The 25,970-nt window shown below is 43.0% G+C and overlaps 2 protein-coding genes and 1 long non-coding RNA gene across 3 annotated transcripts in view; all 3 read left to right on the top strand.

The window, feature by feature from the left end:
• Positions 1-25,373, top strand: part of LOC115199253 (Fc receptor-like protein 5) — a 44,369-nt gene extending 18,996 nt beyond the window's left edge. Inside the window, exons 3-7 of the mRNA XM_029761873.1 lie at positions 23,613-23,876; positions 24,060-24,380; positions 24,481-24,759; positions 24,917-25,105; positions 25,294-25,373. Of these exons, the coding sequence (XP_029617733.1) occupies positions 23,613-23,876; positions 24,060-24,380; positions 24,481-24,759; positions 24,917-25,105; positions 25,294-25,373 (1,133 nt within the window). The remainder of the gene's footprint in view (positions 1-23,612; positions 23,877-24,059; positions 24,381-24,480; positions 24,760-24,916; positions 25,106-25,293) is intronic.
• On the top strand, positions 2-547 carry LOC115198498 (uncharacterized). The gene is made up of 3 exons (XR_003879237.1): positions 2-219; positions 297-359; positions 479-547. It is a non-coding gene; the product is annotated as an uncharacterized LOC115198498 (long non-coding RNA).
• On the top strand, positions 21,890-23,290 carry LOC115198494 (Fc receptor-like protein 4). The gene is made up of 3 exons (XM_029760469.1): positions 21,890-22,352; positions 22,583-22,845; positions 23,070-23,290. The coding sequence occupies exons 1-3, from the start codon at positions 22,058-22,060 to the stop codon at positions 23,088-23,090; spliced, it is 579 nt and encodes a 192-aa protein (XP_029616329.1). The 5' UTR covers positions 21,890-22,057; the 3' UTR covers positions 23,091-23,290.
• Positions 25,374-25,970: the final 597 nt, after the last annotated feature.

The raw sequence follows: 25,970 nt of genomic DNA, 5'->3' as shown, positions 1-25,970 counted from the left end.
TAACCACTAGGCTACCTGTATTTTAAATTTAGCATGAATACAATATAGAGTTGTTGTTGCTTTTGTTCTTCATATATTTAATATTACTAACATGTTAACAGTAAGTAGAGATATTAGTGTATTACCTGTATATTTCAGATGCTGGTGCTGCTACTGCTGGATCAAGTGATGTGATGTACGCACAGATTCAACTCAAAAAGTTGGACAAGAAAAAGAAAAGTAATTCTCAACTGTCACATAAATTAATACAAAATGTAGCAGTGTTTTTTATGAACAAATTCTCTCCTCCTCCTCAGAAATGACAGCTGATCCAGAAGAAAATCCAGTCTATTCTGAGGTCAAGACAGGGAAGACCACAGGTGAGACCCATTCTACAGGTTGGCAGTCAGTGAAATCTAAATGTGTATTTTTGGAGTTTCAAAAAAGATGCTGAATAATCTAATTCCTTAATTTATTGACTGGAAATGTCCATTTTCAGCAGCAACTGGACTTGTTGATGTGACCTATGCTGAGGTTGACCTTAAACAGATGGCCAAAGCCAAGAAGAAGAAAGGTAAGATTGGACATCCCTCCTTTCATTTTCCCCCTATCATAACCACACACCTCTGACCCCAAATTGACTAGATGCATAATATTCTGTATATAACTGTTATATTATGCTGATGTTTTATCTTCATTCCTTACAGAAACAGCAACCCCACATGAGGTAGATTCGGTCTATTCTCAATTGAAGCCAGGTACAGCCCCAGTTAACCTCTCTTGCCAGTGGGACGCTTGCTTCCCACCTACTCAACAGCCAGTGTAATCCCGTGGCGCGAAATTCAAATACCTTAGAAATGCTATTACTTCAATTTCTCAAACATATGACTATTTTACACCATTTTAAAGACAAGACTCTCGTTAATCTAACCACACTGTCCGATTTCAAAAAGGCTTTACAACGAAAGCAAAACATTAGATTATGTCAGCAGAGTACCCAGCCAGAAATAATCAGACACCCATTTTTCAAGCTAGCATATAATGTCACATAAACCCAAACCACAGCTAAATGCAGCACTAACCTTTGATGATCTTCATCAGATGACAATACTAGGACATTATGTTATACAATACATGCATGTTTTGTTCAATCAAGTTCATATTTATATCAAAAACCACCTTTTTACATTAGCATGTGACTAGCATGTGACTAGCATTCCCACCGAACACTTCCGGTGAATTTACTCACGATAAACGTTCACAAAAAACATAACAAGTATTTTAAGAATTATAGATACAGAACTCCTTTATGCAATCGCTATGTCTGATTTTAACCTGTCTGGGCCAGTGGGACGCTTGCGTCCCACCCTAATCAACAGCCAGTGGAATCGCGTCGCGCAAAATGCTATAACTTCAATTTCTCAAACATATGACTATTTTACACCGTTTTATAGATACACCTCTCCTGAATCGAACGAAGTTGTCCTATTTCAAAAAGACTTTACAGCAAAAGCAAAACATTAGATTATGTTAGGAGAGAACCCAGCCAGAAATAATCACACAGCCATTTTCAAAGCAACTAGCATGTATTACAAATACCCAAAACACAGCTAAATGCAGCACTAACCTTTGACAATCTTCATCAGATGACAATCTTAGGACATCATGTTACACAATACATGCATTTTTTGTTCGATAAAGTTCATATTTATATATAAAAACAGCATTTTACATCGGCGCGTGACATTCAGAAAATCTTTTCCCTCAAATGCTTCCGATGAATCAGCACAACAATTTACAAAATTACTATTCGAAAAAATTGTTAAAATGTAATATTGTCATTCAAAGACTTATAGATTAACATGTCTTGAATGCCACTGCTTTGCCAGATTTAAAAATAACTTTACTGGGAAATCACACTTTGCAATAAACGATGTGGTATACCCAGCAAAATAGGCTAGGCTATACATGTTGGAGCCATCTTGGAATGATCAACCATCAAAAATACTATTGTAAATAAAACCTTACCTTTGATTATCTTTATCAGAAGCACTTCCAGGAATCCCAGGTCCATAACAAATGTAGTTTTGTTTGAAAAAGTTAATAATTTATGTCCCAATTGTTAGCGCGCTCCGAAGGCTACTGAAAATGTACCGTGCTGAGTAGGACTTGTCGTCACGAATGTACAAAAAAAAAAATTTAAGTTCATGTCAAACGTTGTATAACATAAATCTTTAGGGCCTTTTTCAACCAGAGCTTCAGTAATATTCCATGGGGACGTTTGCATTGTCTTTCAAAACGTTTCGAAAGGGGAGGGTAGCCATGGGCGGCCGCTTCATAATGGTAAATGGCCCTCCACCTGTGACCACTTTCCACAGCCTCTCTTTCAGTCAGTTTTGATAGTAGGAGACTCAAACTACTTTGTAAAGACTGGGGACATCTAGTGGAAGCCTTAGGAAGTGCTAAATGATTCATAAGCCCCTGTGTGTTTCAATGGCAAATGTTTGAAGTGATATCCACACATCAGATTTCAGTTTCCTGTCAGGATTTGTCTCAGGGTTTTGACTGCCATATGAGTTCTGTTATACTCACAGACACCATTCAAACAGTTTTAGAAACTTTAGGGTGTTTTCTATCCAAATCAAACAATTATATGCATATTCTAGTTACTGGGCAGGAGTAGTAACCAGATTAAATCGGATACGTTTTTTATCCGGCCGTGCAAATACTGCCCCCTATCCCCAACAGGTTTTAAGACTAATAGCCATATGCTATTGATACTTAATATGATACTAATATGGAACTAATGCTCTGATATCAAAGTATAATGTATCTATTTAAAGTATGTCTCTTTGTTTAATTCTTAAGAGTCTCTTTGTTTAATTCTTAAGAGTTTATTTGACTCCATGTGTCACGTCCTGACCAGTAAAAGAGGTTGTTTGTTATTGTAGTTTGGTAAGGGCGTGGCAGGGGGTGTGTCATGAATGTAGCCGTGTTGAATAGATTAGTAACAGTTCTACAGGCTATACAGATACTTTAGCAGTGTAAAAATAAACAACCCACAACCCCAGGAGAAAAACACACACCTAATATATGACTCCCAATCAGGAACAACGATATCCAGCTGTTCCTCGGTTCCGGGTCGCAGGCAGACTCCCTTGGTTCCGGACTGGACACTGTTGCCGGATACTCTGGACTGGACACTGTTGTCGGATCCTCTGGACGGGGCACTGTTTCCGAACTCTCGAGGCTGGGCTGACGCACTGGAAGCCTGATGCGTGGGGCTGGTAGAGGAGGTACCAGGCTGGAGACACACACCCTAGGGCTAGTGCGGGAAGGAACTACTATTACGCACTATAAGCCTGAGGTGTGGTGCTGGTACTGGAACTGCCAGTTTGAAACCACGCACCCCATGGCTAGTGCGAGGAGCGGGAACAGGCTGAATAGGACTAGGCTGACTCATTGGAAGCTTGATCCGTGGTGCTGGTACTGGTCGTGCCAGACTGGAGGTACGCACTTCCGGGTCAGCACGAGAGGCGGGAACTGGACAGACTGCACAACCCGTCCTGGCTGGGTGGAACTAGCAGCCCTGTACGAGTGGGGTGCTAGTACAGGGCAAACTGGGCTGTGCAGGGGCTTGATGGTTACCGTGCGTAGAGCGGGCATAGGGTAGCCTGGTCCTAGGAGGCGTATCGGCGACCAGACGCCCTGCGCAGGCATCCTCCTACCAGGCTGGATGCCCACTCTAGCACGGCATCTGCGAGGGGCTGGAATAGCTCGCACCAAACTGTGCGTGCATATGGGCGAGATTGTGCGCACCTCAGCAAAACACGGTGCCCTCCACTCCATACGCTCCTCCACATACTCACGGGTAGCTGGCTTATGGCTCTTCCTTGGCCTAGCCAAACTACCCGTGTGCCCCCCCCCAAATAAATTATTGGGGGTGCCTCTCCGGCTTCCTCGCCAGTCGTGTTCCGCGGTAGCGTTCCTGGTCCTCCCCAGCCTTCTTCCACAGGCCCTCTCCGGACAGAATCTGTTCCCAAGTCCATCTCTCTCTATAGTCCATATACTCCACCTGCTGCTCCTTTCTCCGCTGCTTGGTCTCTTTATGGTGGGTTGTTCTGTCACGAATGTAGCCGTGTTGAATAGACCAAAACGCAGCCGGGATATGTATGCTCATCTTTAATTATATTTGAATAAAGTGAACACGGGAAAACAATAAACAAGAACGACTAGTAACAGTTCTACAGGCTATACAGATACTTTAGCAGTGTAAAAATAAACAACCCACAACCCCAGGAGAAAAACACACACCTAATATATGACTCCCAATCAGGAACAACGATATCCAGCTGTTCCTGATCGGGAGTCACACAGACTAACACAGAAACAGAACAACTAGAAACTACATACAACACACAACTTCTGCCGCATCCTGACCAAATACTAAACAACTACTCCCTCTGCTGGTCAGGACATGACAGGTTGTTTGTTTTATGTGTTTCGGGGGCTTTGGTATATGTTCTATGTTAGTATATGTCTATGTCCGTGTCTAGTTTTTCTATTTCTATGTTTAGGGTTTTTGTTTGACCTTCAATTGGAGGCAGCTGTTTCTTGTTGCCTCTGATTGGAGGTCCTATTTAGTAGAGGTTTTTCAGCTTGTGTTTGTGGGTGGTTGTTTTCAGTCTAGTGTTTTGTACCTGACGGAACTGTTAAGCTGTCATTCGTTTCTTGTTTTCTTTACGTGTTCAATAAAAGTTAAAAATGAGCACTCAACCCGCTGCGCCTTTGTCTACTCCCTTCGACGGCCGTTACAGAACCACCCACCACAAGATGACCAAGCAGTGGGGATTGGAGCACCAGCCTGAAGGATGGACCTGGCAGAAGGAACAGCAATTATGGGAGGACAATTTTTTGGGCAGCCCCCCCAAAAAAATTTGGGGGGGGCACACGGGGAGTTGAGCAGAGTTAGGCAATAGACCTGAACCAACTCCTCGTGCTTATTATGGGGAGCATCGAGTCAAGAAAGCACCGAGCTATGGGGAAATGCGCACTGTAGTGAGAAGAAGCATTCAAAGACCGGTGCGATCGGTGGAAGCTCCTCAGCGTGGCCAGGCTACATTGAGCACTCAGCCAGGAAGGGTTGTGCAGGCTGTGCACTCCAGACCTCCAGTGCTTACCCATGGCCCAGTGTATCCAATTCCTGCTCCTCGCACTAGCCTTGAGGTGCGTGTTTCTAGTTTGGCGCATCCAAAGCCAGCACCACACACCAGGCCTCCAGTGCATCAGCCCAGTCCAGTTCGTCCTGCTCCCGCTTCTTGCACTAGCCCTGAGGTGTGTGTTTCCAGTCTGGCGCCTCCAAAGCCAGCACCACGCCTCCAGTGCGTCAGCCCAGTACATCCTGTTCCCACTCCTCGCACTAGCCTTGGGGTGCGCGTCTCCAGTCTGGTACCTCCAGTACCAGCCCCATGCACCAGGCCATCAGCCCAGTCCAGCTCATCCTGCTCCTCGCACTACATATACATTTTAGTCATTTAGCAGACGCTCTTATCCAGAGCGACTTACAGTAGTGAATGCATACATTTCATACATTTTTTCTCCGTACTGGTCCCCCGTGGGAATCAAACCCACAACCCTGGCGTTGCAAACACCATGCTCTACCAACTGAGCCACACGGGACCACTAGCCTTGGGGTGCATGTCTCCAGTCTGGTACCTCCAGTACCAGCCCCACTCATCAGGCTTCCAGTGCGCATTCCCTGTCCAGGACTTCCGGCAACAGTGCCCCGTCCAGAGTGTCCTGCAACAGTGCCCCGTCCAGAGTGTCCGGCAACAGTGCCCCGTCCAGAGTGTCCGGCAACAGTGCCCCGTCCAGAGTGTCCGGCAACAGTGCCCCGTCCAGAGTGTCCGGCAACAGTGCCCCGTCCAGAGTGTCCGGCAGCAGTGCCCTGTCCAGAGTGTCCGGCAGCAGTGCCCTGTCCAGAGTGTCCGGCAACAGTGCCCCGTCCAGAGTGTCCGGCAACAGTGCCCCGTCCAGAGGTCCGGCAGCAGTGCCCCGTCCAGAGTGTCCGGCAGCAGTGCCCTGTCCAGAGTGTCCGGCAACAGTGCCCCGTCCAGAGTGTCCGGCAACAGTGCCCCGTCCAAAGCTTCCGGCGACAGTACCCCGTCTAGAGACGGCCCACAGTCCGGAGCCAGCAGAGATGGCCCAAAGTCCGGAGCCGGCAGAGACGGCCCACAGTACGGAACCGACAGAGACGGCCCACAGTCCGGAACCGACAGAGACGGCCCACAGTCCGGAACCGACAGAGACGGCCAACAGTCCGTAACCGACAGAGACGGCCCACAGTCCGGAACCGACAGAGACGGCCCACAGTCAGGAACCGGTGCAGACAGAGTCGCCCTACAGTCCGGAACCGGCGCAGCCAGAGTCGCCCTCCAGTCCGGAGCTCCCAGAGTTGCCCTCCAGTCCCGAGCTCCCAGAGTCACGCTTCAGCCCGAGGTCTCCAGCGACGCGCATCAGCCCGAGGTCTTCAGCGGGGGTGGACAGGTTAGGTTGGGGACTAAGGCCAGAGCCTGAACCACCTTGGGGGGGCGGGGGGGTGTAGCACGGGAGTCGTCGGTGACGGTAGCCACTCTCCCTTCCCTCCCTTTAGTTTAGGATTATTTTTTATTTTGGGGTTAATTTTGTTGTGTTTCTTTTTTTGTGTGATGTGCATCCGGGGTCTGCACATTTGGGGGGGTACTGTCACATCCTGACCAGTCAAAGAGGTTGTTTGTTATTGTAGTTTGGTCAGGGCGTGGCAGGGGGTGTTTGTTTTATGTGTTTCGGGGGTTTTGGTATATGTTCTATGTTAGTATATGTCTATGTCCAGTTTTTCTATTTCTATGTTTAGGGGTTTTGTTTGACCTTCAATTGGAGACAGCTGTTTCTTGTTGTCTCTGATTGGAGGTCCTATTTAGTAGAGGTTTTTCAGCTTGTGTTTGTGGGTGGTTGTTTTCAGTCTAGTGTTTTGTACCTGATGGAACTGTTAAGCTGTCGTTCGTTTCTTGTTTTATTTACATGTTCAATAAAAGTTAAAAATGAGCACTCAACCCGCTGCGCTTGGTCTACTCCCTTCGACGGCCGTTACAGCATGTCCTAAACAACTTTGTGTGGTGATATGTTGCAGGTCCTTGAGGGGGTCAGGGATAGAGGGATGGAAGGATGGAGGGATAGAGGGTTGGAGTGATGGAAGAATGACAATGACAAAACTGACAAAGAGAAGAACCGAAACAGTTCCGTAAGGTGGAAAACACTAAACAGAAATTAATTACCCACAAAATCCCTGTGGTAAAAGGCTACCTAAATATGGTTCCCAATCAGAGACAACAATAGACAGCTGTCCCTGATTGAGAACCATACCCGGCCAAAACAAAGAAATACACAAAACAAAGAAAAGGGCACATAGAATGCCCACCCTAGTCACACACTGGCCTAACCAAAATAGAGAACAAAACCCTCTCTATGGCCAGGGCGTGACAAGGTGTTTCATTTCCCTCAGCCACACTGACCTATGAGCATGCGGAAGAAGTCATGCAAACACTTCTGCAGGCATATGAAGCCAAGATGAAACTGCACCAACACTGTTATGACATTTTTGCTCTCTCTCACCCTCCCACACACACTCTCACCCCCCTTGCACTTTGTCTTTCTTTCTCTCTGTCTCCGTCTCGCTCTCAATCTCGCTCTCTGTCTTTCTCTCTCATCTCCCGAGCCTTCTATCTCTCTCCTTTCTCTTTCTCTGCAACATTGAGTGGTCTCCTCACAAAGTAACAAAGCTACCGGTATCTGTGAAACACCATGACCATTAAACACACAACCAGCAGCAGTTAGGAAACACACGCTCCTAAACCACCACCATCAGACTGATCAACACAGTGACAGACCGCAAACTCACCCACGTCTCATCATCTAACGCTCAAGCTGAGTGAAGGGTTATTTTCAGAGAGCAACTATAGAAAGTGACTTATTTTTCAGCTAATATACAGGAATTATTTATAGTAAAGCAGCCCTCATCAAAAAGGAAGTCTCTGTTCTTTCTCCTCTCTACTCTTTCTTCTCTGTGTGTTTTGGATAGTCAACTGCTGTCACAGGGGTCGTTGAATGGAGACCAAGGTGCAGCGTGTACAGTGCTCATTCTTTGTATTTAACTTTTATGGGCTAGGTGTGACGTTTGCGTCCCACTCTAGTCAACAGCCAGTGGAATCGTGTGGCGCGAAATACAAATAGCTCTGCTCTAACTTCAATTTCTCAAACATATGACTATTTTACACCATTTTAAAGACAAGACTCTCGTTAATCTAACCACATTGTCCGATTTCAAAATGGCTTTACAGCGAAAGCAAAACATTAGATTATGTCAGGAGAGTACCCTACCAAAAATAATCACACAGCCATTTTCAAAGCAAGCATATATGTCACAAAAACCCAAACCACAGCTAAATGCCGCACTAACCTTTGATGGTTTACATCAGATGACACTCCTAGGACATTATGTTATACAATACATGCATGTTTTGTTCAATCAAGTTCATATTTATATAAAAACAGCTTTTTACATGAGCATTTGATGCTCAGAACTAGCATACCCACCGAAAACTTCCGGTGAATTTACTAAATTACTCATGATAAACGTTGACAAAATACATAACAATTATTTTAAGAATTATAGATACAGAACTCCTTTATGCAAACGCTATGTCAGATTTTAAATGAGCTTTTCGGCGAAAGCACATTTTGCAATATTCTGAGTACATAGCTCGGCCATCACAGGCTAGCTAATTTGACACCCACCAAGTTTGGGGCTCACTAAACTCAGAATTACTATTAGAAAAATTGCATTACCTTTGCTGTTCTTCGTCAGAATGCACTCCAAGGACTTCTACTTCAACAACAAATGTTGTTTTGGTTCCAAATAATCCATAGTTATATCCAAATACCTCCGTTTTGTTCGTTTTCAAAATATTCCGTTACCGTACTTAGAAGCATGTCAAACGCTGTTTAAAATCAATTTTTTATGCTATTTTTCTCGTAAAATAGCGATAATATTCCAAACGGGCAACGTTGTATTCATTCAATGGCTGAAAGAAAAAAATGCAGAAGTCTCGTGAACGCGCATCTCAGTCTCACTGTCCGCAGGCTGACCACTTAGAAACTCTGCTGCTGTACTTTGTCCAGAGACAGCAGACACCCCATTCCACTTTCTGGCGGCTTTAGAGAGCCAATGGAAGCCTTAGAAAGTGTCACGTTATAGCACAGATGCTGTATTTTCGATAGAGATGCAACAGAAGGACAACAAATTGTCAGACAGGGCCTTCCTGTATGGAATCTTCTCAGGTTTTGGTCTGCCATATGAGTTCTGTTATACTCACAGACACCATTCAAACAGTTTTAGAAACGTTAGAGTGTTTCCTATCCAAATCTACTGATTATATGCATATTCTCGTTTCTGAGCAAGGGTAGTAACCAGTTTAAATCGGGTACGTTTTTTATCCTGCCGTGAAAATACTGCCCCCTAACCCCAACAGATTAATGAAATCACTTTAACAACAGAACAACAACAGTCCTGTCAGGTACACACGACTAAACGGAAACAACCACCCACAAACCCCAAAGGAAAACAGGCTGCCTAAGTATGGCTTCCAATCAGAGACAATGATAGATAGCCTCCTCTGATTGGAAACCATACCTGGCCACAACATAGAAAATGACAACATAGAATGAAACTCAAAACAACCCACACAGAAAACAGAAAACAGAAAACCCAAAACACATAGACAATAACACCCCCCTGTCACACACTTACCAATCGACCAGGGGAAAATGACCTCATACCAGGGTCAGGACGTGACAACTGCTAGCTATCAGTGACAGTGATAGATAAGGACATGTAGCCAGAGGAAACAGTCATACAACACCTTAAAGAGATGTCCGGTGGTCCTTTCTCCTGCTTCTCCAAATAGGGAATACTACTTATCCTACTCTCTACCTTCCAGTATGGTAAGTTTTGTAACTATTTTTAATTATTTAAACATTTTAAACACAAAATAAACGCAATGCAACCATCAACGAGGATGACACAAACAAGATTAAAAATGTATCCCCATTGTGATCCTCTTGAAAGAAAATATACACAAGGCTTAGGCACCCCCGGTTCCATCGGTGGCGGCCCCGGAACCGACGTCACCACCAACCGGAAAGCCAGCACTCCCCAATGCTTCGTGTGGTGGCTGCAGCATTCTGTAATGACCGATGCTGGAGTCGAGAAGCAGGTACGGGGAGTTCAACATTTAATGAAGAACAGACATGAAACAAGACAGGCACAGCATCAGCACACGGGAAAACAAGGACATGGCAATCAATGCTGCAGCAGGGAATAGAGCGGGGAACCAGATAGATACAGGGGAGGTAATGACAGAAGTGATTGAGTCCAGCTGAGTCAAATAATGCGTGTGACGGGGAAAAGGTAGGAGTGCGTAATGCTGGGGAGCCTGGCACCTTCGAGCTCCAGGGAGGGGAAGCAGGAGCAGGCGTGACACCTATAGGGCATCTGTCTCATATTGGCAACACTGGCTCTGGTGTGATGGCTATGAGGGTCTCTAATGAAATTGAAATAACCAGACAGGTAATTGGGGGGGTCATGTATCACTTTAAAAACTATCAACAGTTTGATCTGCACCACCACCAGATCAGCTGGAAGCCAGTTCAGTTCCCTGAAATGATTAGGACCAACGTGCGTCTCTATGGCTGAGCTTGAGTATAATTCTCATTAGTTTGTTTTGGGCCATTTGAAGTTTGTCCTTCAGATTTTTTGTTATGCCACTGAATCATGAGATACAAGCATAGTCATAGTGGCACTGTATCAGAGATGTTGCCAGGGTCCTCTTAGACTCTGTATACAGGAACTTGGCTAACCTTCCCAGTAACTTTGTCCTGGAGAGAACCTTCGCAATGACCTTCAGAGCCACAAGTTTGCATGTCATGTGTTGGTCCAGTTCACATCCCAATGTATGTAACAGAGCATTTTTCCTTCATCGCTACAACATTAAACTTGACTGAGAAGATGGAGAGTTTTTCACTTTGTGTTTGGAACCAAACAGGACACATTCTGTCTTGCCTAAATGGATAACCACATACTGACTTTAGTCAGTTGGCTCCTTAGGGTCTTTTCAACGGTCTCCTTATTCTAATGTGAAACCAAGAGGGTAGAATCATCCCCAAATAGGATCTATTGCATATGCTTGCTTGCATGATAAAGTAATGAAAACAGTTGTTGGTCTTTACATGGTGTGTTGACTGTAGAATGCCTAGTCATCAGTGATTGATTGCATATCTCGAAGTGTTTGCTTTATTAATGTGTGATAACACCTACATAATACCTATATTCAGGAACATATCATGATGTATGTATTCTGCAGTTTTGAATGAGTGCCAATGGTGTGGTTGGGTCAGCAGCTGTTGTAGTACTTCTAGAACACAACAGATCTTACGACCCTGTGCCTAATGGGTGTCATTCATTAGATTTAAGGTCATATGGTACTGTATCAAATTATTGTTTATTTTACATAATATGATACATTGCCAGACTAGGATAACTGCAGTTATGTCTTAAATACATCAATGAACTCTAACTGTATTTTTTTCTTAATTCATGACTGACATTTGTTTTGTAAGGGTTTATAAAACATTATTTCAGACTGATATGTAATTATAATGTTGCCCATGCAGTATATGATGCATTTCTGGTGGTGAATAATTACACAGTAAACGGTGGGATTTGTACTTGTGAGCTGAGGAGAAGTTATCAGATCCACCCCCACTTCTCTTTTCCTGTCATCTCATCCTGTTCTACTGAATGTGGGGGAGGAGGGGACTTTAATGAAGTCAAAAAGGACCCACACACTCAGATACAAAGATATAATGTGAAAATATGTATAGTGCCAAGTACAGCATAAACGGCGTCATAGGACACGGCGCACTAGGTGGGTTTTCACGGAAGAATACTGTACCAAGTTATCTAGCGGAATAAACTTAGTTTGAGCCTATTCCTGGAAACATTGAACCACTGTAGTTTACATCAATTTTAATTTCTAGTGGTACCTAGAAAAGTTATATTTTAGCGTTTTAGTGTTTCAGTGAATTGTTAGTGAGGGAGGCCCTGCTCTCTCGCTTCCCCAGTTGTTTAGTTAATTTTTCATGCCAATCTCCTTTGCATTAGCGTAGCCTCTCCTGTAGCCTATCAACTATGTGTTGGTCTATCCCTGTTCTCTCCTCTCTGCACAGGCCATACAAACGCTTCACATCGCGTGGCCGCTGCCACTCTAACCTGGTGGTCCCAGCGCGCACGACCCACGTGGAGTTCCAGGTCTCAGGCAGCCTCTGGAACTGCCGGTCTGCGGCCAACAAGGCAGAGTTCATCTCAGCCTATGCTACCCTCCAGTCCCTCGACTTCTTGGCGCTGACGGAAACATGGATTACCACAGAAAACACTGCTACCCCTACTGCTCTCTTCTCGTCTGACCACGTGTTCTCGCACACCCCGAGAGCATCTGGTCAGCGGGGTGGTGGCACTGGAATCCTCATCACTCCCAAGTGGACATTCTCTCTTTCTCCCCTGACCCATCTGTCTATCTCCTCCTTTGAATTCCATGCTGTCACAATCACTAGCCCATTCAAGCTTAACATCCTTACCATTTTTCGCCCTCCAGGTTCCCTTGGAGAGTTCATCAATGAGCTTGACACCTTGATAAGTTCCTTTACTGAGGATGGCTCACCCCTCACAGTTCTGGGTGACTTTAACCTCCCTACATCTACCTTTGACTCATTTCTCTCTGCCTCCTTCTTTCCACTCTTCTCCTCTTTTGACCTCACCCTCTCACCGTCCCCCCCTACTCACAAGGCAGGCAATATGCTTGACCTCATCTTCACTAGATGCTGTTCTTCTACTAATCTCACTGCAACTCCCATCCAAGTCTCCGATCACTACCTTGTATCCTTTTCCCTCTCGCTCTCCTCCAACACTACTCACTCTGCCCCTACTCAGATGGTATTGCGCCGTCGCAACCTTCGCTCTCTCTCTCTCCTGCTACTCTCTCCTCTTCCATCCTATCATCTCTTCCCTCTGCTCAATCCTTCTCCAACCAATCTCCTGATTCTGCCCCCTCAACCCTCCTCTCCTCCCTTTCTGCATCATTTGATTCTCTATGTCCCCTATCCTCCCGACCGGCTCGGTCCTCCCCTCCTGCTCCGTGGCTTGACGACTCATTGCGAGCTCACAGAACAGGGCTCCGGGCAGCCGAGCGGAAATGGAGGTAAACTAGCCTCCCTGCGGACCTGGCATCTTTTCACTCCCTCCTCTCTACATTTTCCTCCTCTGTTTCTGCTGCTAAAGCCACTTTCTACAACTCTAACTTCCAAGCATCTGCCTCTAACCCTAGGAAGCTCTTTGCCACCTTCTCCTCCCTCCTGAATCCTCCTCCCCCTCCTCCCTCTCTGCGGATGACTTCGTCAACCATTTTGAAAAGAAGGTCGACGACATCCGATCCTCGTTTGTTAAGTCAAACGACACCGCTGGTCCTGCTCACATTGCCCTACCCTATGCTTTGACCTCTTTCTCCCCTCTCTCTCCAGATGAAATCTTGTGTCTTGTGATGGCCGGCCGCCCAACAACCTGCCCGCTTGACCCTATCCCCTCCTCTCTTCTCCAGACCATTTCCGGAGACCTTCTCCCTTACCTCACCTCGCTCATCAACTCATTCTTGACCGCTGGCTACGTCCCTTCCGTCTTCAAGAGAGCGAGAGTTGCACCCCTTCTCAAAAAAACTACACTCGATCCCTCCGATGTCAACAACTACAGACCAGTATCCCTTCTTTCTTTTCTCTCCAAAACTCTTGAACGTGCCGTCCTTGGCCAGCTCTCCTGCTATCTCTCTCAGAATGACCTTCTCGGTCCAAATCAGTCATGTTTCAAGGCTGGTCATTCAACTGAGACTGCTCTTCTCTGTGTCATGGAGGCTCTCCACACTGCTAAAGCTAACTCTCTCTCCTCTGCTCTCATCCTTCTAGACCTATCTGCTGCCTTTGATACTGTGAACCATCAGATCCTCCTCTCCACACTCTCCGAGTTGGGTATCTCCGGCGCGGCTCACTCTTGGATTGCATCCTACCTGACAGGTCGCTCCTACCAGGTGGCGTGGCGAGAATCCGTCTCCGCACCACGTGCTCTCACCACTGGTGTCCCCCAGGGCTCAGTTCTAGGCCCTCTCCTATTCTCGTTAAACACCAAGTCACTTGGCTCTGTCATATCCTCACATGGTCTCTCCTATCATTGCTATGCAGACGACACACAATTAATCTTCTCATTTTCCCCTTCTGATAACCAGGTGGCAAATCGCATCTCTGCATGTCTGGCAGACATATCAGTGTGGATGACGGATCACATCTCAAGCTGAACCTCGGCAAGACGGAGCTGCTCTTCCTCCCAGGGAAGGACTGCCCTTTCCATGATCAAGTGCTCAGCATATGTTGGAACTCCTTCAAGACTGTTGGAAAAGCATTCCTCATGAAGCTTGTTGAGAGAATGCCAAGAGTGTGCAAAGCTGTCATCAAGGCAAAGGGTGGCTACTTTGAAACATCTAAAATAAAAAATATATTTTGATTTGTTTAACACGTTTTTGGTTACTACGTAAATCCATATGTGTTATTTCATAGTTCAGATGTCTTCACTATTATTCTATGTAGAAAATAGTAAAAATAAAAATAAAAACCCTGGAATGAGTAGATGTGTCCAAACTTTTGACTGGTGATGAATATGGGGGGTTTGTTGTATTTTGTATGTTGTATTAATTCTCATATTTCAAATATAAAGTGATGATTCCCCACATCATTTTATTTCTTTAAAATATAATTTCATTTCAGGACATATTCCATTTATGGTCTGTATTGCTGAGTTGAAACAATGCATTTACATTTTGAACATTCCTATACATTTCTTATTATATAAAGCAAAACTTTCTAACAAAATCTCTATGCACCATATTGCTGTCAGTCTTCTGTAAACCCCAATTAGATTTGATTTCTACTGATATGAACCAATAGAGAAATGGTCAATGTCTGTACTAATATAATACCATAGAGAGAGGAAGTAATAAGAGGGCAGACCCAGTAGACTGAGGGGTTATGTTGTTGCTATGTGACCAATGACCCCCTCCCAGTTGGGGGAAGTGATGAGCTCTACAGCAGAGTTTCACAACTCAATCGCTGGTTGAAAACCAAAAGATATAATTTGGCCTGCTGAGGATAGACGGATTCCATTTTAGCTGGAGGGGAGCTTTCATCTTATCTATTATTAACGTAGACAGTGGTCTAACTCCTCTAGCTTCGCAATGAGATAGGGTGCAGGTCAGGCAGAAGGCTGTTAGCCAGCCTGCCGGCTTAGTGAAGTCTGCCACTAGCACAGTCAGTGTATTCAGCTCAGCTATCCCTATTGAGACCGTGTCTGTGCCTCAATCTAGGTTGAGCAAAACTAAACATGGCAGTGTTCCCATTAGCAATCTCACTAGAATATAGACCTCCTCCATTCCTGTCATTATTGAAAGAGATTGTGATATCTCACATTTCAAAATAGGGCTACTTAATGTTAGATCCCTCACTTCCAAGGGAGTCATGGTCAATTAACTAATCACTGATCATGATCTTGATGTGATTGGCCTGACTGAAACATGGCTCAAGTCTGATGAATTTACTTAGTTAAATGAGGCCTCTCCTCCTGGATACAATAGTGACCATATCTCCACGCATCCCGTAAAGGTGGAGGCGTTGCTAACATTTACAACAGCAAATTTCAAGAAATAATAATAATAATAACTGCATTGTTGTCTTTTGAGCTTCTAGTGATGAAATCTATGGAACATACTTGATCACTTTTTATAGCTACTGTCTCCAGGACTCCTGGGCCATATACACCGTTCCTTAAAGAGTTCCCTGAATTCCTATCGGACCTTGTAGTCATGGCAGATAATATTCAAATTTTGGGTGATTTTAATATTCACATGGAAAAGTCCACAGACCCACTCCAAAAGGCTTTCGGAGCCATCATCGACTCAGTTTTGTCCAACATGTCTCCGGACCTACTCATTGCCACAGTCATATCCTGGATCTAGTTTTGTCCTGTGGAATAAATATTGTAGGTCTAAATAATCCTGGACTATCGGACCACCATCTTATTACATTTGCAATCGCAACAAATAATCTGCTCAGACCCCATCCAAGGATCATCAAAAGCCGTGCTATAAATTCTCTGACAACCACAAGATTCCTAGATGCCCTTCCAGACTCCCTCCACCTACCCAAGGACGTCGGAATACAAAAATCAGTTAACCACCTAACTGAGGATCTAAATTTAACCTTGTGTAATACCCTAGATGTAGTCGCACCCTAAAAACAATAAACATTTGTCGAAAAAAAATTGCTCCCTGGTATACATTAAATACCCGAGCCCTGAAGCAATCTTCCAGAAAATTGGAACAGAATTGGCTCTCCACAAAACGTCTTCCGACTAGATTGGAAAGACAGTACCGTGCAATATCACTACTGCTCGATCATCCTATTTTTCCAACCTAATTGAGGAGAATAAGAACAATCCAAAATGTGTTTTAAACACTGTTGCAAAGCTAACTAAACATCAGCATTCAACAAGAGAGGATGGTTTTTGCTTCAGCAGTGATGAATTCATGAACTTCTTCGATGAAAAGATGATGATCATCAGAAAGCAAATTACGGACTCTTTGAATCTGCATATTTCTCCACAGCTCAGTTGTCCTGAGTCTGCACAGAACTGTCAGGACCTAGGATCAATAGAGACAATCAAGTTTTTTAATCCTATCTCTTGACACATTTATTAAAATAGTCATGGCCCATAAAACCTCAAGCTGCATACTGGACCCTATTCCAACTAAACTACTGAAAGAGCTACTTCCCGTGCTTGGCCCTCGTATGTTGAACATAATAAATGGCGCCCTATCCAACAGATGTGTACCAAACTCACTAAAAGTGGCAGTGATAAAGCCTCTCTGGAAAAAGCCAAACCTTGACCCTGAAAACATAAAAAACTATCAGCCGATATCGAGTCTAACATTCCACTCATACATTTTAGAGAAATCTGTTGCACAGCAACTCACTGCCTACTTGAAGAAATATAATGTATACGAAATGCTTCAGTCTGGTTTTAGACCCCATCATAGCAATGAGACTGCACTCGTGAAGGTGGTAAATTACATTTTATTGATGTCAGACCAAGGCTCTGCATCTGTCCTCATGCTCCTAGACCTTAGTGCTGCTTTTGACATCATCGATCACCACATTATTTTGGAGAGATTGGAAACCCTAATTGGTGTACACTAGTGGTTCCCACATTTTTATAGTCGCATACCCCCTCTAGCAGCTGGTTCAGCGCACTCTCAAATATTGTTTTATGCCATCATTTTAAGCCTGCCACACACACACACTATACATTTCTTAAACATAATAATGACTATGAGTTTTTGTCACAACCCGGCTCATGGGAAGTGACAAAGAGCTCTTATAGGACCAGGGCACAAATAATAATATTATAATAATCAATAATTTTGCTCTTTATTCAACTATCTTACATATAAAACCTTATTTGTTCATCGAAAATTGTGAATAACTCACCACAGGTTAATGAAAAGGGAGTGTTTTAAGTTTTAACCAAGTTTAATCATTCCCCAAAGGTTCTGTACAGCTGAAAACAGACAACCCAACATTTGACCCACTCAGATATATATCCCACTTAAGACACTCCTCCTTCTCTCCAATCCTTCTTATGCTTTAACAGGAAACGTGTTAAAAAAGGTAACAGGATGCCAAACCTTTATTAGCCCCAGATGAGAATCTGTCCTCACCTCCTGACCTCAACCCCTCTTTCATCTAATCCACAGATGTCCATCTGTCTTTCCTGTATCAACACTGTGCTCTGCTCCCGTCCCCCAACACATTCCAACACCTTCTTTCTTCTGAGAACCATTAACTTCTAACATAACCCAGTCTCTTTCATTTCCTATCATTCATTTAATATCTCAATATTCAAAGTTTAGCACATCCCAAGAATAGGTACGTGGTTGCAAAGGGCATCTGTATCTTAACAGCGCGATTTGCCAAGGCAGGATACTCTGAGAGCAGCCCAATCCAGAAATGGCTTCTGATTAAATACATTTTTCACAGAACTGCTTGTTGAAATTTCAATGAGGCTCTCTTGTTCAGTTATCGGTAAGTGGACTGGAGGCAGGGCATGAAAGGGATAACGAATCCAGCTGTTTGTGTTATCTGTTTCGGGAAAATACCTGCGTAATTGCGCACCCAAGTCACTCAGGTGCTTCGCTATATCACATTTGGCATTGTCCGTAAGCTTGAGTTTATTAGCACACAAAAAATCATACAATGATGAAAAGACCTGTGTGTTGTCCTTGTTAATGCAGACAGAGAGGAGCTCCAACTTCTTAATCATAGGCTCAATTTTGTCCAGCACATTGAACATTTTTGCGGAGAGTCCCTGTAATCCTAGATTCAGATCATTCAGGCGAGAAAAAACATCACCCAGATAGGCCAGTCGTGTGAGAAACTCGTCATCATGCAAGCGGTCAGACAAGTGAAAATTATGGTCAGTAAAGAAAACTTTAAGCTTGTCTCTCAATTTAAAAAAACATGTCAATACTTTGCCCCTTGATAACTAGCTCACTTCTATATGTTGTAAAAGCGTTACAAGTGGCGTCGGGAGCAACTGCTTGCACACGCGTTAACACTCCACTATGTCTCCCTGTAATGGCTTTTACCCCATCAGTACAGACACCAACACGTCTTGACCACCAAAGTCCATTTGATGTCACAAAGCTGTCCATTACTTAAAAAATATCCTCTCCTGTTGTCCTGGTTTCCAGTGGTTTGCAGAAGAGGATGTCTTCCTTAATTGACCCCACATAAACGTAATGGACATATACCAGGGACTGTGCCAGGCCCGCCACATTTGTTGACTCATCCAGCTGTAACGCATAGAATTCACTGGCTTGTATGCAAAGCAGTAGTTGTTTGAAAGCATCTCTTGCCATGACACTGATGCGTCATGAAACAGTATTGTTTGATGAAGTCATTGTCTGTATAGTTTTTGGGCCTTTCCCCCCAGCATTGTCCCAGCCATATCCACGGCAGCAGGCAGAATTAAGTGCTCCACAATAGTATGGGGCTTGCCTGTCCTAGCCATTCGGTAGCTCAACATATAAGACGCTTCTAGACTGTTTGAAAACGTGAAAAGAAAAGAAAATATATATTTTTTATAAATGTGTGAATCAAATTTTTTGGGCACATTGCGCATACCCCTAATCACCCCCCTCCCCTTTTCTGCCTCCGGCTATGGTACCCTGACCAGTTCACCTGACGTGCTACCTTGTCCTGGACCTGCTGTTTCGACTCTCTCTCTACCGTACCTGCTGTCTCGACTTCGAAATGCTCAGCTATGAAAAGCCAACTGACATTTACTTCTGAGGTACAGACCTGTTGCACCCTCTACAACCACTGTCATTTGACCCTGTTGGTAATCTATGAACATTTGAACATCTTGAAGAACAATCTGGCCTTAATGGCCATGTACCCTTATAATCTCCACCCGGCACAGCCAGAAGAGGACTGGCCACCCCTCGAAGCCACCGTGCTTCTACATCTGCATTGCTTGCTGTTTGGTGTTTTAGGCTGGGTTTCTGTAAAGCGTGATATCTGCTGATGTAAAAAGGGCTTTATAAATAAAATTGGATTGATTGATTGATTAGTTTCGATATTGTGGCATTCCCTGTAGGTCAGTTGGTAGAGCATGGTGTTTGCAATGCCAGGGTTGTGGGTTTGATTCCCACGGGGGGCCAGCACAGAAAAAAATAAAATACATGTATGAAATGAAACGTATGCATTCACTACTGTAAGTCGCTCTGGATAAGAGCGTCTGCTAAATGACTAAAATGTAAAATGTAAAAATGTGATCCACAAGAATGTGGAGTAGTTACAGGCCTGTCCCTGAAGGGGGCGATAGGAAACCCCAGATGTTTACCATAGCATACCAACTAAAGGTGAAGTCTGTAACTGCTTTCCCCTGTAACCTTTCTCTCCCCATGTTGGTTTCTTCACACATGTTGTACATGTGTCCTACACTTTACTTACAAGCCCTTAACCAACAATGCAGTTTTTAGAAAATACTCCCAAAAAAGTAACAAAAATCATGTACATAAAAATAAATAAGTAAAAAAATAATTTACATAAGAAAAGCAAGTGAAAAAAAGTAAAACATTATGAAAATAATAAACAATAGACAAACACAAACAATATACACACAAACACAAGACACACACAATACAGTACATGAACAATAGCCCTGATACACATCACAAATACAGACAAATTTAAATACAACCATAAACAACACAATAACAAACATATCTATGTAGACAGTAGCTAAACGTATTACTCATAACAGAGCCATCTGAGGTTGTGTGTGTGTGTGTGTGTGTGTGTGTGTGTGTGTGTGTGTGTGTGTGTGTGTGTGTGTGTGTGTGTGTGTGAGTGAGTGAGTGAGTGAGTGAGTGAGTGAGTGAGTGAGTGAGTGAGTGAGTGAGTGAGTGAGTGAGAGAGAGATGTGGCTGGAGATGTCCATTTCCATTGTGAGGTTAGCTGGCTTGGCTTGCCCCCTTACAACTGAGCAAAGGTTTGAGGGAAGGCCTACACTATCTATCTATTTTTACAATTCTCTAGAATATTTCTCGTCTTTTCTGTGTACGGTGAAGAGGTGTGATCTAAGCATGATGTGGTGTGATCTAAGCAGACTGTCATCATATAGGAAGTAGAGGGGTTTGTTAGAAGGACTGTAGTTGTAGAGAAAGTCACTTGTCTGTGGGGACAAGTGACTTTGCTCTGTTTGATACTATGTAAGTACTGAGTTAGTGTGTTTGTTTATGAACACTAATTATCTCATTTACTAAGAATTTAAGGGAAAAAGGAATAAGACATTAATCGATATGAAGACAGTTTCATTCTTTAGCTTTGTTTTTGGTGTTTTAGCACTTATTGAGAAACTATTAGTAAATGGCACTCAAAGGAAATTGCAGCAAATATGGTGTAGATATGAAGTAAGAAAGTGACTACCCTACATTGATGTTGCATCACTGTGAGAACCTGAGCTTGTATAGCCGATGCCATGCAGACCTGGTTAGTGTGGTGGTGTGCATTTAACCAAGTCATCACTCAGGAACTAAAGAGTGGTGCTAACTCAGTGGTTGCAAAATGTGCTATATGAATATAAAATGCAATATTTGTTGGATGTGTTGTATAATCAAGAAGTGATTATTGTAAATGGTTGAGACTTCCTTCACTACAGTTATAGTAAACTGAGATGAATGAATGGTGTTTTTGGTCTATCTGTGTGCAGAACACGGGAAGTTAGCTGCCATTTAACTCTGCAGTCCGTAATTCAAACTCCCACAAAATGGCCACCCTGACACTTTTTGTGGTATATGGCTGAGGGATGGGGCTAAGGAAATTCATTCATCTACATTGTTTACAATAATTGTCATAAAGTTACCATATTTTTGGGTTTATGATGGGATAAGACAGTTGAGGGAATTAAAAGTTGTACTCTTCAAGAATACATTTCTATAATTAACTGAAAGATCCAACATGTGTGTAGAAATCTTAGATTGTACCTTTAAAATAAATTACAGGATTGATTTGGTAATCAGTAACATGAAAATGGCGTATTGTTATTTATTTCTATCTAATATTGGAGCAATGTGACTTTCTTTGTTGTAGTGCTGAGTACACACATCTACTCTGGACACTGAAGATGATGGTAGATATTTGTACACTTAATCAAGCCTTCATCTCTTAATGCTTCATCAAATGTTTTATTTGACATTTTTAAAGCTGCTTTTGGATAGACATATTTTGTGTTTTGAGTGTCTCAAAATAACATGTGTAAAGAAATTGTTTCATGCTGGTTTTATGTTGTGCAGGAAGGGCAAAGGCTGTTCTGACCATACACCCCAAATCCTCACAGATATTCAGTGGAGAGTCTGTCACTTTCAGATGTAACATACAGAGGGGAAAAGTCACTGACTGGGAATACACATGGCGCAAGGATGATGTAGACTCAATCAGTAGGAAGCATGAATATGAGATCAGTGAGGTTAATATTTCAGACAATGGTGACTACAGGTGTCTGGGTACACATATTGATCAGAAGAAGCATTCTAAGTCGAGTGATGCAGTCAGTCTGACAGTGACAGGTAGGTCATCTTATCTCTCATTCACATCAGTGCCTCCATACACATAACCACTTGACATTGGGCCCCATTTTAAGGATTCTATTTTGTCATTTTAGTTGCAGTTCAGATTCTTCTGTTATTTTATTCTCATTTCATGTAATAATTGAAGAAAAATGTTGTACGGTACTAAGATCATACTTTTAACTGATTGGTGCACTACCTGTATTTGTCTTCTTGAACTATTTCCACAGCTCTGCCTACAGCCTCAGTGAAGATGGTCACTACCCAGGAGACACTGTATCCCGGTCAAGCAGTCAAGCTGCAGTGTGACATATCAAACTACACAGGCTGGACGTACCACTGGTTAATAAATAAAGAACGGCTTTCCAGTCAAACCAGTAAAACCAGCACCATCTCTCTCTCTGACCAGGCTGGTCAGTACCAGTGTCAGGGGACAAGGACAAAACGGCCCCAAAATCATATCTCAGCTCATCTCTCTACATTAGTGTCACTGGTGAGTTCATTATTTATCTTCAAATAAAATCTGAACTTTCTGAATTTTGAGCAAATGAGGGAAAATCTAAATATACTGTATAGACTGTAAATTCTAACTGAATGGAGTCAACATAACCCTATATAAAATAAACTTTAATCAAAACTTAACAGCAACTGTTAAATTATTATAAATGACCAAGCATGTATCCAGATGTTTTGATGTTATGCTCTCTGTTTTCTTAGCTCTTCCTGAAACTTCACTGACCGTGAATCCAAACCCTGCAAATAAAGGAGAGACAGTAACTCTGACATGTTCAGTGGGGTCTGACAGTGGGTGGATCTATACATGGTACAAAGACAACACTAAGAAAGTAGTGACCTTGTCTGGCAGACACACTACAACAGGAGCCACCTTCAACCTTCAGTAGAGCTGCTGAGTCTGACCAGGGTCTCTACTGGTGTCAGGGAGAAATCCAGTCCAGATCCATATCATCAGTGATCCTGTCACTATCACTGTGAATGGTGAGTAAGTGTGACTGTGTGTGTGTGTGTGTGTGTGTGTGTGTGTGTGTGCGTGCGTGCGTGCGTGTGCTTGTGCTTGTGCTTGTGTGTGGACATCACACCATGTCAGTATATGTCAGTATTCTGATAGACAGTTCAGAATGCATACTGTGTTTTCAGAAATTACAACTTATTATATGATCATGCTGTGATTAATGCTGATCAACATTATTTTACATTCTAAGGTGTGTGATAATGTTTATTCTCTGTGTTGTGTCTGTGCAGAGAGACCTGTGGCTGTTCTGACCCTCCAACCCAACTGGCCCCAGATATTCCGTGGGGAGACTGTTACTCTCAGATGTGACATACAGGGGGGAGAAGAGATTGAGTATGCTTTTTATAACAGTGGGAAGTCGGTCTACACCAAAACAGAGCCTGAGTACAGAATCAGTCCTGCAATGAATGGTCTATATACCTGTGAAGGTCTTCAGAAAAGAAATGGCTTAAAACACTCCCAGACAAGTAATGCTATACAATTGACCGTGTTAGGTAAGTCTGTTTTTATGGGATTGAAAGAGAAAGACAGAAAGGATGAGGACAAATAGCAGACAGTGAAATCAATGATGAAACAAAACTATAGTTTGATTTTGGGGTAAGGTACAATACCATAGTAACAAAATAGGTAAACATTTTAAAGACAACATTTGATTTGTGTCATTTCCTTCATAACAGATAAACCCCAAGCTGTCCTGAGTGTCTCTCCTCAGTGGCTGAACCCTGGAGACTCAGTTACTCTGAGCTGTGGGGTTAAAGAGACATCTACAGGTTGGAGGTTCTTCTGGTACCGAACTGTTCCCTACACAGCTGGGATACTCTCCCTATTGGACAGGTCCTACTCTGTAGAGCCTCTATCTGGCAGTGGGACTAGTGAAGACTCCTACACTCTGATCCCAGCTGGTCCTAGTCACACAGGAGGATATGTGTGTAGAGCTGGGAGAGGAGACCCAGTCTATGACACACTCTACAGTGAACCTCAGTTTTTCTGGTCAGGAGGTAACTAACTGCATTGAAACTGCATTTAATCATATTTAAGTCACCCTCATGTGTATATATAACTACTGTATACGTTTGACTCTGTCACTCTTTGTTTCAGATGCGCAACCTTCAGTGTCTCTCAAAATAAGACCTCACAGAACTCAACACTTTACATCAAAGTCTCTCTCACTAAGCTGTGAGGAGAAGAGGAACTCTACTGGATGGAGACTGAAGAGATACAGAGAGAAAGCAGTGGAGTCAGAGTGTGGCTCTAACTGGGGATCAATAGCAGGGTCCACATGTACCATCAGGTCCATACGTAAAAAGGGCAGTGGAGTGTACTGGTGTGAGTCTGGATCAGGAGAGTACAGTAATGCTGTCAACATCACAGTGGATGGTATGTCTGTTGTACAACATTCACTAACCTTTTTTTACATTATAATGTATGTTAATGATGTTTAATTCTGGATTGAATGTATGCATCTAATAAAATACAAGCTCATGTGAGTGATAACTCCACATGTACAGTATTATTTATATATTATGTTACACAGATGGCACTCTGATCCTTGAGAGCCCTCCCTATCCCATAACTGAGGGAGACTCTGTGACTCTGAGCTGTTCAAATAGATATCAGGAAACAAACTCGAACCCCAAGGTTGATTTCTACAAAGATGGAGTAGTCATCATATTCTCCTTCTTTATGTCATGCTCTTATATCACTCAAATGGTTCATGTCAAATGTAAATAGAAAAGTGCCCATGGTCAGCTATTTTTGTTAAATGTGTTCTATGGAAATTTTCTCCCCTCAAAAAAGGCAAACTAACCTTTTTATTACTTTTGATGGATTACATTTTAGTGCTGAGCAGTTGAAAGAGCAGTTGAATCAGTTTAACTCCAATGCTACTCTCTGTCCGTTATATTCCCATAGGCCTGTGTTCAACAGCCAAATCTCTTCAATACGAGTTACGATCTGATGATGTCATTGAACAGACTGAATCATCCGTGTGATCATTACAGTAAGAACTGTAAACTGAACAACCATTTTGGGATTTTTATGTTTTTGCCATTGCCTTTACATTGATTTATGACAGTGTTTACTGAGTCAAATATCACTGAATGGAATTTTACAAATACTAAATGTTATGATTTAGCAAGTTGCCGTTTTCAGCTTTTGGGGGCTTGTATGCTTGGCTTTGTTTTCGTTAATTGTTGTTCATTTTCTTGAAATATTGCAGTTACCCATCATTGACTTCAGTTTGTTGATTAAACAATAGTGTAGTGCCTGTTTTGTTTAAAAGCTGAATTTGCTTTTTTTAAATATTTTGTGTTTTACATAATGTCAAGCTTTTTATATACATTTTCATAATTAAGAAAAAACCTAAAGGTGGGCTTATACTTGGTTGGCTGACCTGCTAATACAACTTTAACAGTTAAGTTGGCACATTTATTATTTGTTTTAATTCAATTAACGCTTATTTTTAGTATATATTGTACATCATTTTCACTTCTATGTCTCTATGTTTTTTGTAAAATTGTATTTTTACAGTAATTGTAGGAGCCAGATTAGTATTCCACTATGGAACTTGAATGAAGAGAGTGTTTGTT

This window comes from Salmo trutta, chromosome 8 (assembly GCF_901001165.1).
Source record: "Salmo trutta chromosome 8, fSalTru1.1, whole genome shotgun sequence".
NCBI lineage: Eukaryota > Metazoa > Chordata > Actinopteri > Salmoniformes > Salmonidae > Salmo > Salmo trutta.
The sequence above is the reverse complement of the archived record's forward strand: the minus strand, read 5'-3'. Positions and strand labels throughout refer to the sequence as shown.